We start from the raw sequence: 12,500 nt of genomic DNA on the forward strand, positions 1-12,500 counted from the left end.
TTGTCAAAACCTTAGCACAGCTGGAATAATGCTTAGGCTGATGTTAAGATCCTCCTTAAGCTCCTCCTTAAGATCCTTAAGCTTCTCCTTAAGATCATCCTTAAGCTCCTCCTTAAGCTCATCCTTTAGCTCCTTCTTAAGATCATACTTAAGCTCCTACTTAAGATCATACTTAAGATCCTCCTTAAGATCATACTTAAGCTCCTGCTTAAGATCATACTTGAGATCCTCCTTAAGATCATACTTAAGATCATCCTTAAGCTCCTCTTTAATCTCCTCCTTTAGTTCCTCCTGCCGCTCCTCATTAAGCGTCTTTCAGATTAAGGTCTGGATTTCCAGGCTACCGATACAATGTAAAGACATTAAAGAGTATATTAAGTGTAGCCTAATAGTTTAAAAATCAATATGAAATATTGAAATGACTAAATACTTAGTTGGCTATTAGTAAGTATGCAGGTCACAGAATATGAATTATTAAAATATATGAATTCCAAAATATATGAATGTATAGGGGGCTGTCTTTTTTGGACAGTTCTACAAAAGGTTATACTGCTTTGTGAATTACCCCAGCCAAAGCATTTGTTCATTTAGCTACAGATAAAGTATCTCATCACCCGGAGAGAAGAAATACTCTTTTCTAAATGGCTTGCGGGGTGGCTTTTAATTCTGAATAACGGGACACCTATGAAGTAGATATGGTAAAAAAAGTTAAATCGCCGTTCCATATCAATGCTTATGAATGGTAACTATAACAACCATGAGCCTGGAGGCAGGCTTCGCAATAATGGAATCAACGGTAAATAAGCTAACTGTCCATGCTAGCAGTTATAGGGCCAACGAAAGTTGTACAACAAGCTGAACTAGTGGGCTTCTGTTTAAACGGAACCGCATGTTTCCTTTGCGTGCTATAAAGGCATGACTTTATGTGGCAACCGTGTGATAAGCGGGATAACGGCCTTCGAGGTGTGTCCAGTTATATGGACTCAGGCGGAGGCAACTCCCCTCACTGTGCGTCGGGGAGTTCTTTGCCCCTCGCCCTCGTCCATTAATTCCGTATAACAGGACACCTCGGCAGCCGTTAACACCTCCAGGTTAGTGCTGGCCTGGTGGGTCGTCTACCACCCTTTCAACAGCACATGAACATTTAGACTGAGAATTATTGTCGCTACCTCAACATTCCACTGGAGCTCCAAGCAGATTTGTACACACAGCCTTACAAGACTGTTTATAGCTCTTTGAGTCAAGGTAAAATGTAATTTTTGGTACATAACTAATTTAAATACACTTATTGTGTGGGTGTTTGCGTTTCTTTAGGAATCCGCCATCTTGGTTTGTATAGAAATTAATAGTAAGTGACACATACACGTAAGAGGACGGAAACACAGGGCTGGTGGTAATAGGGGGCGATCAGATACTTTGATTTTTTGTAATCCTTTACTTTTCTTATTATTTTTAATAACAACAGTGATCAGTGTGGTTTTGGTTTTACTACCCTTAGTTGCCCTCAATTAAAACAGATAATTGCTACTATTTTTGCAATTTTCACTTCCTCCCGCAATTTCTTTATGCCTAAAAACAGAGCAACTTCCATCACAATTTGTTTAGAAAAGTTGCCGCGAAATCAGGCATTTTAGGCAATCTCAAAAACGGCCAGCGAAATCCTGGAGGGACTGAATAAGCCAAACAAAAATGTTTATTGTTCTAATCCAGAATTGTGTATAATTTGCTCAGGGGCGCAGCTACCCATTTTTGAGGGGTATGCAACAACAATATCGCCCCCGCCCACCCCCCCCCCCCCAAAAAAAAAAAAGCAAAACAAAAGGCCAATAATGCATTAGTGTCTATTGAATATGTTGTTAAAGAAATGCTGCCAATTTGATGTTTAACTTGAGAAGTATTGATAAATGGTGCATTGTCACTTTAAAAGAGTCTAAACGGTTCTCATAACGTCCTTTTGCCTGCTATTGCTCATAATGGATAAGGCTGATAGGCCTACTCTAGCCTTGTTTGTTTGCACCACATTGACAACACAATATTAAGTTATTACAAGGAGCCTTCATTGTTAGGATATGGAAACATGTAATGAGTTGCTGCTAGCGTTCTGTTTGCAGTTGGCCATTAAAAGTGCAGTATGAGCATGGTAGCCACCTAGCTATCTGAATGGAATAGCCTAGGCTATGTTTCAATCGGCATTAAAATCCTACCTGTTGCCTTTCACCGTCCACGTATTTAACTGCTGTTGCATCCCTTGACATGCCATCTCCTTTTCCCTCTTTCTTTTTCTATTTTTAGTCGCCAACAGCTTTTTTTTGCTGTATCCATCTTTTTTCATAGACGGCAACTCACTACTACAACACATGGTAGCTTATTCTTGAACAGGCTAGGCCGTCAGCAAAGCTCCGGAGTCACAGGTCAGCTGTCCATGCATACGATGTAAAGTCAGCCTGCAGGTCAGCAGCTTAAGACCTCTAACAGTGATACAGTGTAAAAGCACTGGCAGAATTGCAGGCCATCTAGAAAGCTTTGGACGGCAGTGCAGACCGAAGTCGAAAACAACTTTCCCGAACAAGTGAAAATCATTGTTCAGTCTGCAAATTATCGCTTATCTCAAACAGTACAGCAGTCCAGGAAAAAATTATAAAGATGGATAATAAAGATCTTAATAACAACTGCACAAGTAAAATCTGCATACAAAAAAAAAAAAAAAACTTAATTTTAACATTTAATTCCAGTGGAATCATATTTTTAGACACAGCGCACTAGACTAGTACTATACACCATGAATTCACCCTTCGCTTAGTCCCATCCCCCTACTGTTGCTAGTCATGTGTTCATGCAGCTGGGAAGTGAAGAAGAAGAATCCTACTTTGAAACTAAAGACTTCCTAAAGACTTCCAAATTGAGAGTCATCAATAGTTCATCAATAGTTTATCATTTACTTCTCTTAACCTGCAGTTCTTTATATCAAGTTTATGGTTAATGTCACTCAAATGAGTGTTCTCAGCTGATAGGTCTGAGTTTCTATTTTCCAGTGTAGCAATTTTATCTTTTAGCTTAGATATATCAATCTCCAGTTCAGCATTCTTTCTGCTCAGCTCTGTATGCTGTAGTTTTAGTTCAGTGTTCTTTGCTATTTGCTCTGTGTTTCCAGCCTTCATTTCAGTGTTCGTGGCTAAGAGCTCCAGGTTCTCTGCCTTTAGTTTGGTATTCTTAGCGAATAGCTCCAAGTTTTCTTCCTCAGGTTCCCAGGTCTTCATTTCAATATTATTCAGGTCGTCTGTTTCAGTTTTCCCATGTGTCTCATTGGTACATTCCTTACAAAGAGAAAAATAAAATAAGATAAACAATTAAATATTGCTCCTTATTTAACCACTCAACCCTTATGAGAAAAGCAATATTTTGCCACAAGGAATTTCCATGTTTATTATACTGAATTCATACCTGCTTCAGGTGAATTCTTCTGGTGTCATGGTTATTGTGCTCGTCCTCTGTGCACAATAGGCAAACTTGAATCTGGTCAGTCCAGCAGAAGACATCCAGAGCTCTGTGGTGCTTCTGACAAATCCCCATCAGCGTGTGCCTCTGCAATTCTAGATCAGTGTAGTGTTACCTACCATGAGGCTCACAGAAAGAGGTAGGGCAGGTCAGACAGGATTTCACAGCTCTGAGTTTCCTCCCAGTGCAGAAATCACAGGCCACTTCTCGAGGACCAGCGTAGCATTGATCAGGAGGAAGAGGACTGAAATGCTGGAGCTTCTGGACCACTATTGCTAAGGCTGAGTTTATGTAAAGTGCAGGACGAGAGCTGTGTGTCTCTGAGCACTGGGGACAGGCATAGTGTCCTGCATGGTTAGGCTTGACCCAGTGTGACGTGATGCACAGCCTGCAGTAACTGTGTCCGCAGGGGATGGAGACTGGGTCCTTCAGCACTTCCGCACACACTCAACATTTGAAGTGGTCCTCTGTTAACAAGGTACTTGAAAGATCACTGTAAAACAATAATCAGTAATGTCATCAATTATTATTTATCAATATACAGTATATTTAGCCAAAATCTACACTCTAGCGACCCTTTTGAGTGTCAAAGAGTGACAGCTACGATCTTCTGATTTGTCAAGTCATTGAAAGTCATAGAAAATGATTTTGTTTGTTTATTTTTTTGTTTGTTTGCGTTTGCTCATTCTTAGGGACCCACTCCACAGTGGTGCATCAGCATCGCTTGCAGACATGAGGTTGGGAATTTCATAGACAGTTTTCCGTTTGACGACTCTTACATTTTTGGTATGGTACAGTAGGCTAAGATGTGTTATCAATTGTGTGTAATGTAATCTCTCTGCATTGTTTTTTACTGGATTGTAGTTCACCAAGATTCAAATCAAAATAATGATACGTTCCATTGTGGCCTGCTCCCTTCATGTCCCTGAAAAGCCATGTTACTTGTATAGGTATATTTCATTTTCACATGGCATAGTTTGGTAGTCTGGTTTCACCAGACTTACTCACTTTGTGATGTGAGTCTGGCTACACTCCATAGGGAAATGTTTCCATCCCTAGCATCGTAATGGACATAGACCAGGGCAGAGTCCTGCACAGGTTCGGGTACCCGCGGGTACATTTTGATGAAACATGTGAAACATATTCTACTGTGCTGGATGCGGGTCGGGTCGGACATGGGGGAGGGACGGGTCTAAATCGGAATTGGCCTTTCATAAACATCACGTGCATATGAAACAATATGTTCTACATAGTAACACATCATAAATAATATGCCTGCAATTCAAGTTGATAAAAGCATTTGAAATGCATGGTTCGTACGTGCCTTTCCAAAACTAGGCGCCTATACTTTCACTTTTAAAAATCACATGCGCGGGATCTGCCTGCAGTCTTTCAGAACAAAGTGGCTGCTTACACTGATTAAAAAACACCTAAAGATGACTCTTTTGACATGTCATGGTGGAGAGCGCATGCTTGTTTATTTCCCAATATTGCTTAGATTGTGAGATCTATTGACATCTCTGCAAGCGAGCAAGATTTCTCCTATGCGTGGGAAAAGGTCCACAAAAAAAGGCCACATTTTTCCCATTCAATCTTGCACTCAAATAAACGGGATAGTGTCACACGTCTTATGCCTATTTCCATAAAGTTTCATAGGCTAATGCATAATCCGGTGTAGTCTATGACCGAACCATTCCTTCATTTAATAAGTATGTTTCGTACGTAATGTAGGCTAGCCTACTACTGCTATTAATAAGTTTAGTGATGTGTGTGCAAGGCGGTGTTTGAATCCTAAATTAGGCATTTGCGTGGCGATAGCCTTGTAGCTGCATCTGCTTGAGGAGAGGTAAAATATTATCACTCGAGTGTTGTATTGTGGTAGCCTAAGCTACTTTTCATCATGTAGGATAGGCCTGTCAACTTCAGCTGAAGTTGGATCTGCAGTGTTAATGGTTGTGTAAAAAACAGTTCCTTAAACTTGTCTCTTTAACTCGGGTGGTAGACTGATTTTAACTCGGGTACAGGTCGGGTGTCAGTTTTATTTAATGTGGGTCGGGTCGGGTACGGATTTTAACTAGCTCTGGTGTCGGAAAACGGGTCGGATGCAGTTGTAAACATGACGGGTACAGGTGGGTGCGGATTTAAAAAATTGGACCCGTGCAGGACTCTGGACCAGGGGTCGGCACATTACGGCCTGCGGGCTGGATCTGGCTCGCCAAGCACTTTAATCCGGCCCGCCGATCGTTTAATTAAGTTATCACTTTCTATTATTTTCCTGCGATAGACGACGTTGTGGTTAGCTTTACTGCAAACAGCTTTTCACTCTTCTTAGAGAACTTTACAATGTCAATGTCAAAACATTATGTTGCATAGAGATGATACTGTTTGTAATTTCCATTGCAACAGATCTAACTTAAACATTAATTGGGAACGCGCCTGAGCGTGCACAAAAGGGAGAGAGAGAGAGTGGCAGGTTCCAGCTGGCTTGTCATTGTTGTTAATTGATATCTCCTTCTTATAAGAAACTTTTAAAAGGAAAATTATAAAGGCAACAGTAGTTCCCACTACTGACCATTTATAAACGGAGAGGGCACAGCCACTACCCTACATATAGGCTATATTTGAGTGGAGCTGGCAAAAGATCATTGAGAACCATTTTCAAAACCCAATGTGGCCCTTGAGCCAAAAAGTTTGCCCACCCCATACGTAGACTTGTGACGTGTTAAATTTGAAATCATTGGTACAGCCTAACTAGTTGCATTGATTGCAGTTACATAGGGATTGCACAATGTGTAGCACAGTAATATGTAGAGCCACACACATGCGTTTACCTGGCCATATCTTCCCTCCCAGGTCTGTACTTCTGGTCTGTAGTCCCATACAGGAAGTTTCCTGGTAAATCCACTGAGCGTTCACTCTTCATGGACACATGACTAGGTGCAGGGGATGCTCCTCTTTTCAATGAAATACTGAAACAGTAAAAAGCAATATTTTAAAAAAAATCTGTCCTTTGCCTCTATATCTCCTTCTTATGAGAAACTTTTAAAAAGGAAATCATAAAGGCAACAATAGTTCCCACTACTGACCATTTATAAACGGAGAGGGCACAGCCACTGCACTAGCCATAGGCTATATTTGAGTGGAGCTGGCAAAAGATCAATGAGAACAATTTTCAAAACCCAATGTGGCCCTTGAAATAAAAAGTTTGCCCACCCCTGACGTAGACTTTGCGTTAAATTTGAAATCATTGGTACAGTCTAACCAATTGCATTGATCAGGGATTCCTAAAGTTACTTCTTATTATTCCTAACCTTTGCAGATAATAAACGTCATCAGCAGTCAGGAAACATTCTTTTCTGTGGATATCTCAAGATTTTATGTAACCAGTGCTGACTTGTTTTCCTCTTTCATTTAATTGACTTTGCTAGACAAGGCCTGTTGGGGTGTATCAATGCACTATACCTATTCCAAAGGTGATGTCAAAGTGTTTGACTGAAAGTGAACATTGTGGGGTAACACTTTTCTTATCAGTATCGACATAAGAGTGACATGACACTGTCATGACACATGAACCTTAACCCTAACCCTAAACCTAAACCTAACCCTAACATGACAAAAACCGAATGTCACTTACTGTAATAACAGACGTGTTGTGTCATAAATGTTTATGACTTGTTTATGGCACATTCATGACAATGTCGTGTCACTCTTATGTTTATACTGTCAAGTAAAGTGTATGTGAATGTAATCTCTATTCTCTAAGGAAGAAGACAAGACATCACCTATCTGAGCCTTAATTTGCATGTCTGTCTGGTGAAAAAGGAGCTTGGTATGGGGCACACTACAGTTAGGCTCTGTTGACACCATACTGTGATTTCAATGTGCATTAATTATGTAATAATTGCACAATGTGTAGCACAGTAATATGTAGAGCCACACACATGCGTTTACCTGGCCATATCTTCCCTCCCAGGGCTGTACTTCTGGTCTATAGTGCCACACAGGAAGTTTCCTGGTAAATCCACTGAGCGTTCACTCTTCATGGACACATGACTAGGTGCAGGGGATGCTCCTTTTTTTTCAATTTTACACTTAAATTGTAAAAAGCAAAGTAAGTTAACATGGATTTGTCATGGAAATGTTTTGACATAGGTGTGCACTTTGAATACAAAACTAATTCCATAGCAATACTGTATGTAGAAAGAAACAAACACATGTGAGTGTACCTGTGTGCTGTAGTCCCACCCAGGAAGTTTCCTGCTGGATCCATTGAGTGATCACTCTTCATGGACACATGTGAGTGTACCTGTGTGCTGTAGTCCCACCCAGGAAGTTTCCTGCTGGATCCATTGAGTGATCACTCTTCATGGACACATGTGAGTGTACCTGTGTGCTGTAGTCCCACCCAGGAAGTTTCCTGCTGGATCCATTGAGTGATCACTCTTCATGAACACATGACTTGGTGCAGGGGATGCTCCTCTTTTCAATGAAATGCTGAAACAGTAAAAAGCAATATAATTTTAAAAAATTTGTCCCCCCCCCCCCCCCACACACACACACAACAGCGACAACCACCAATACCCATAGCCTAGACCAGTGTTTCTCAAACTTTTTCAGGCAAAGGACCACTTAACCTATAAAAAAGAAACGCATGGACCACCTAGCTATTCAGATCTTCAGGAAGAGGGCCCTTGAAAAGTCTGGAATATATTTGATTTTTCCTGAATATTTTCATTTCCAAATTAAATTAAATGAAATCAGCATATTTTCACACTAATATGAAACTAGCCGTCAAAGCTACATGACTGCATGCACAAAATACACAAAATACTGTAGTCTCTGCATGTTGTCGCGTAGCTGTAAGTTAGAGGACTTAGAGGAAGAGTGACAAGATTTACGTCTCTTTCACACACACACTCTCACACACACAAACACACTGTGTGTGTGTGCGTGTGTGATAGAGACTGTAGGTGAGCTAGCTAAGCTGCTAGACTATAGTTGCTCAGGAGCTACTCTATTGATGTTGTCTATGTGAAGAGATCAAACTTTCTTGCTTAAAATTGTGTTAGCAAAAAGAATTTTGAATACTAATGTAGGTTTGTGAATTGTAAGGCTGTATTGTAATATTCTATAATCAATGAATGTAATACATTTTAAGTCTCAATGTATCAATTGCACCCGGACCTGTTACCATGTCACATGTAATTGTTGATGTACAGCTGTAGAATTAGCATTACCAGCATTACTTGATTGTGTTCCATGTGTATATATATATATATATATTTTAATTGTTTTAATCTCCCTCTTCTCTCTCTCTCTCTCTCTCTCTATGAGAGAGAGAGAGAGAGAGAGAGAGAGAGAGAATTCACATAAAAATAGCTTACAAGACCCATGATGGTCCATTACGTTATTTTGAGATGATACCATATGTACCAGTATATGCATTCTAATTAAATATGGAAGGTATTAAGATACACATTAAGACATTAAGATACACTCAACATACCGTTTGGCTACGGTGCTGTTCATTTTGGTTGTGGCCTGTGACCTGTAAACATTATATGATGGCATACAAAGATTTTATAGAAATATACAGGCAACAAATTCAAATTCAGTCATAGTGTGTCAGTAGTAATGGTAGCGGTAGGCCTAGTAGGAGTAGTAGAAGTAGTAGTACAGTTTAGTCCTAATGTAAGATTACATGCTGAACTTATTCAAGAAATTACCTTGTGTACAGTCAGATCAATCTGAATGAGTACTGATCATGCTATTGCTATTGAAAGACTGAAGTCAAACTATCTTTAATCTTTAATTAGTCTATTAATCTATAAAAATATATATATTTCACATCATATGTACCTCTTAAAGTGTTGATATCTTATCATTTTTCAGTGTGATCTGAGCAACGTATTCCAGATTCACTTTTCTCATTCTGGCTGTTACTTCCTCAAACTTGAAAATGGAGTCTGGTGTTTCAGTCAAGTCAGTTTCAGTCAGTTTCAGCCAATGAGAGGTAAAGGGATCATGTTACGTTAAAGGTAAAGGTGACTATTTTATTGCTGCTGTATTGCTATCACTGTTCAAAGCATTAGAACGATGACATTCTGGAAAGGACAAAATAAAGTTATACTCATACTGTATTGTTCAATAAATATCAGGATTTTGATACAGGTATGCAATGTAAACTTTGTTTTAATCAAATCAGACATAAACCTTATTATCAGTGCTTTATTAGCATGACTGTTTCAGAACAGACTTGCCAAAGCAATGACAAATAAGTAATAAAACATAATTAAAAGAAAAATAAAATGTGTATAAATCCAGCAATGTGAGTATGTGCTCTCTCTCTCTCTCTCTCTCTCTCTCTCTCTCTCTCTCTCTCTCTTTCTCTCTCTTTCTCTCTCACATTTAGTACAACTCGTACTGCAGATCCTCTTGCTGCTCCTTGAGCTGTTCTTCCATTTGCTGGAACTCGTCCTGCAGATCCTCTTGCTGCTCCTTGAGCTGTTCTTCCATTTGCTTAAACTCGTCCTGCAGATCCTCTTGCTGCTCCTTGAGCTGTTCTTCCATTTGCTTGAACTCGTCCTGCAGATCCTCTTGCTGCTCCTTGAGCTGTTCTTCCATTTGCTCAAACTCGTCCTGCAGATCCTCTTGCTGCTCCTTGAGCTGTTCTTCCATTTGCTTGAACTCGTCCTGCAGATCCTCTTGCTGCTCCTTGAGCTGTTCTTCCATTTGCTGGAACTCCCATTGCAGATCCTCTAGAAAATCCTCGTCCTGCTCCTTTTTAGTCAACTGTTGAAAACAATGAAAGCAACAGGTACTTCCTGAATATGTTCATACAATCTAGTAATTCATACAATTAGTATACAATTTTGATCAATCGACTGTTGGAAGTTTGTCCATCTTTATAGGTTGGCATCTATGAAATTTCCACAATTTTGTTTGATTTGTTTGCCATGTTACTACAGCTGAATAATGGCCATTATTTGCTTGTCTTTCATGTTACAGCCCTTTTTATCAAAGACAACAAATATATATATATATCGGTTTGAAACTTGGAATTTCCCAACTAAGAACTTTACCATGTCACGGTCAAATAGGGGAAAAGGAAGTTCACAGCAGAACGGCACTGAATCATCCGGAGGTGCCTTTTGCATGACTGGAATAATCTTTTTGTCTTTCACATCAATGTTTTGAGGAGACTTCATTACTTCAGCTGGATAAAAAGATACCATGTCCTAGTGAGCAAATATGGAGAGAAAATAGAGATTGTTGGAGAAACCCCCTAAATATTTAATTTGTATGTAGTCACTTTTGGTACACTTTCGGTAGTACAGTATATCTACTTTTATTATTTGCCGTAAAATCTGTGACATTTGCACAATTTTCTTTGATCTGTTTCTTATGGTACAGCTGAATAATAGCCTCTATTTGATCGACTTTTCTTGGTACAGTTATTTTACGCAGACAAGATTTAATGATGGACACAAAAGATATCTATCAGTTCAGAATTCAAAGTTTCCAGACCAGTTAAATAACTTTACCTTGTTCCTGTTGAATGCAGTGTTTACCTTCTCTGAGATATGGCAAGGAATGATTTCATGCCGAGCCACTGAACCACCTGGAAGTGGCTTTTGCATGACTGGAATTATCTTTTTGTCTTTCACATCAATGTTTTGAGCAGACTTCATCACTTCAGCTGGATAAAGAGAGGCCATGTCCTAGTGAGAAAAATATGGAGGGGAAATAGAGAATGTTGGAGAAACCCTACAAATCCTCAGTGATCCAATTCATTTATAGGTGGTATAATATAACATGGTTAAAGTAAAGTTGGAGGGAACACAGATCACAGTTGCATTCACAGAAAACCAAGCAATCTAGCAGCCAGACTCTATTGAGTCCAACTTCCTTTACCCTGCTATAGACCTTTTTTCACAGCAGCCATTTTAACATGAAATAGTAAGGCAAGGACAAGTGTTACAAAATACATAAATAACGTTTCTGTTAAACCTAGAATCAAAATAACTTTACCTTGTTCCTGTTGAATGCAGTGTTTACCTTCTCTGAGATATGGCAAGGAATGATTTCATGCCGAGCCACTGAACCACCTGGAAGTGGCTTTTGCATGACTGGAATTATCTTTTTGTCTTTCACATCAATGTTTTGAGCAGACTTCATCACTTCAGCTGGATAAAGAGAGGCCATGTCCTAGTGAGAAAAATATGGAGGGGAAATAGAGAATGTTGGAGAAACCCTACAAATCCTCAGTGATCCAATTCATTTATAGGTGGTATAATATAACATGGTTAAAGTAAAGTTGGAGGGAACACAGATCACAGTTGCATTCACAGAAAACCAAGCAATCTAGCAGCCAGACTCTATTGAGTCCAACTTCCTTTACCCTGCTATAGACCTTTTTTCACAGCAGCCATTTTAACATGAAATAGTAAGGCAAGGACAAGTGTTACAAAATACATAAATAACGTTTCTGTTAAACCTAGAATCAAAACCTCAATTAATATCATCATGAAATATATGGCAGATGTATCCTATAATACTGTAAGTAGTCCAAACTGTAATTCACACTGTTCTGTAAGTACTTATAACAGGATATGAAATCTGCCAGTATGTTCAAATTAAGTGTTACCTGGCTGATGGCTATGGTTAAATATTGTGGTCAGAACAACATTACACAAAATAATGTAATGTTGTGAAAGTAAAACTTTGATATATTGTGTGTGCAGGTGATAGCCCATCTTAGATCATCTTAGATGAATATGACGAGGGACAGTCAGTGAACCCTCTGGCTACAGACCTGTTCAACATTGCTTTTCAGTCCTGCCCTGTTTGCTGTTTGCAGGGTTTTTGCAGGTTTCAACAAGTTAAATTGAATACCTGCACAATATCTTCTTAATATTAATGATATTCAAGAATGATTTTACATCCATACCAGCACATTTTTACAGGTGTGGTTTTGTCCTGCTAATAATTGTTAGCTTACATGC

The 12,500-nt window shown here is 39.3% G+C and overlaps 2 protein-coding genes across 3 annotated transcripts in view; one reads left to right on the top strand and one right to left on the bottom strand.

The window, feature by feature from the left end:
- si:dkeyp-14d3.1 (transmembrane protein 132C) overlaps positions 1-12,500 on the top strand; it is a 294,470-nt gene that overhangs the window by 160,287 nt on the left and 121,683 nt on the right.
- LOC121715798 (zinc finger protein 853-like) overlaps positions 9,670-12,500 on the bottom strand; it is a 3,114-nt gene continuing 283 nt past the window's right edge. Inside the window, exons 2-5 of one of the 2 annotated variants that reach the window (XM_042101728.1) lie at positions 11,527-11,703; positions 11,067-11,216; positions 10,578-10,733; positions 9,670-10,287 (exon numbers count right to left, since the gene is read on the bottom strand). In XM_042101728.1, coding sequence (XP_041957662.1) covers positions 9,904-10,287; positions 10,578-10,733; positions 11,067-11,216; positions 11,527-11,700 — 864 coding nt within the window. In that variant the 5' untranslated portion in view covers positions 11,701-11,703 and the 3' untranslated portion in view covers positions 9,670-9,903. The remainder of the gene's footprint in view (positions 10,288-10,577; positions 10,734-11,066; positions 11,217-11,526; positions 11,704-12,500) is intronic. The other variant, XM_042101729.1, reaches the window with a different exon arrangement.

The sequence above is a fragment of the Alosa sapidissima genome, chromosome 8 (genome assembly GCF_018492685.1).
Source record: "Alosa sapidissima isolate fAloSap1 chromosome 8, fAloSap1.pri, whole genome shotgun sequence".
Classification (NCBI taxonomy): Eukaryota; Metazoa; Chordata; class Actinopteri; order Clupeiformes; family Clupeidae; genus Alosa; species Alosa sapidissima.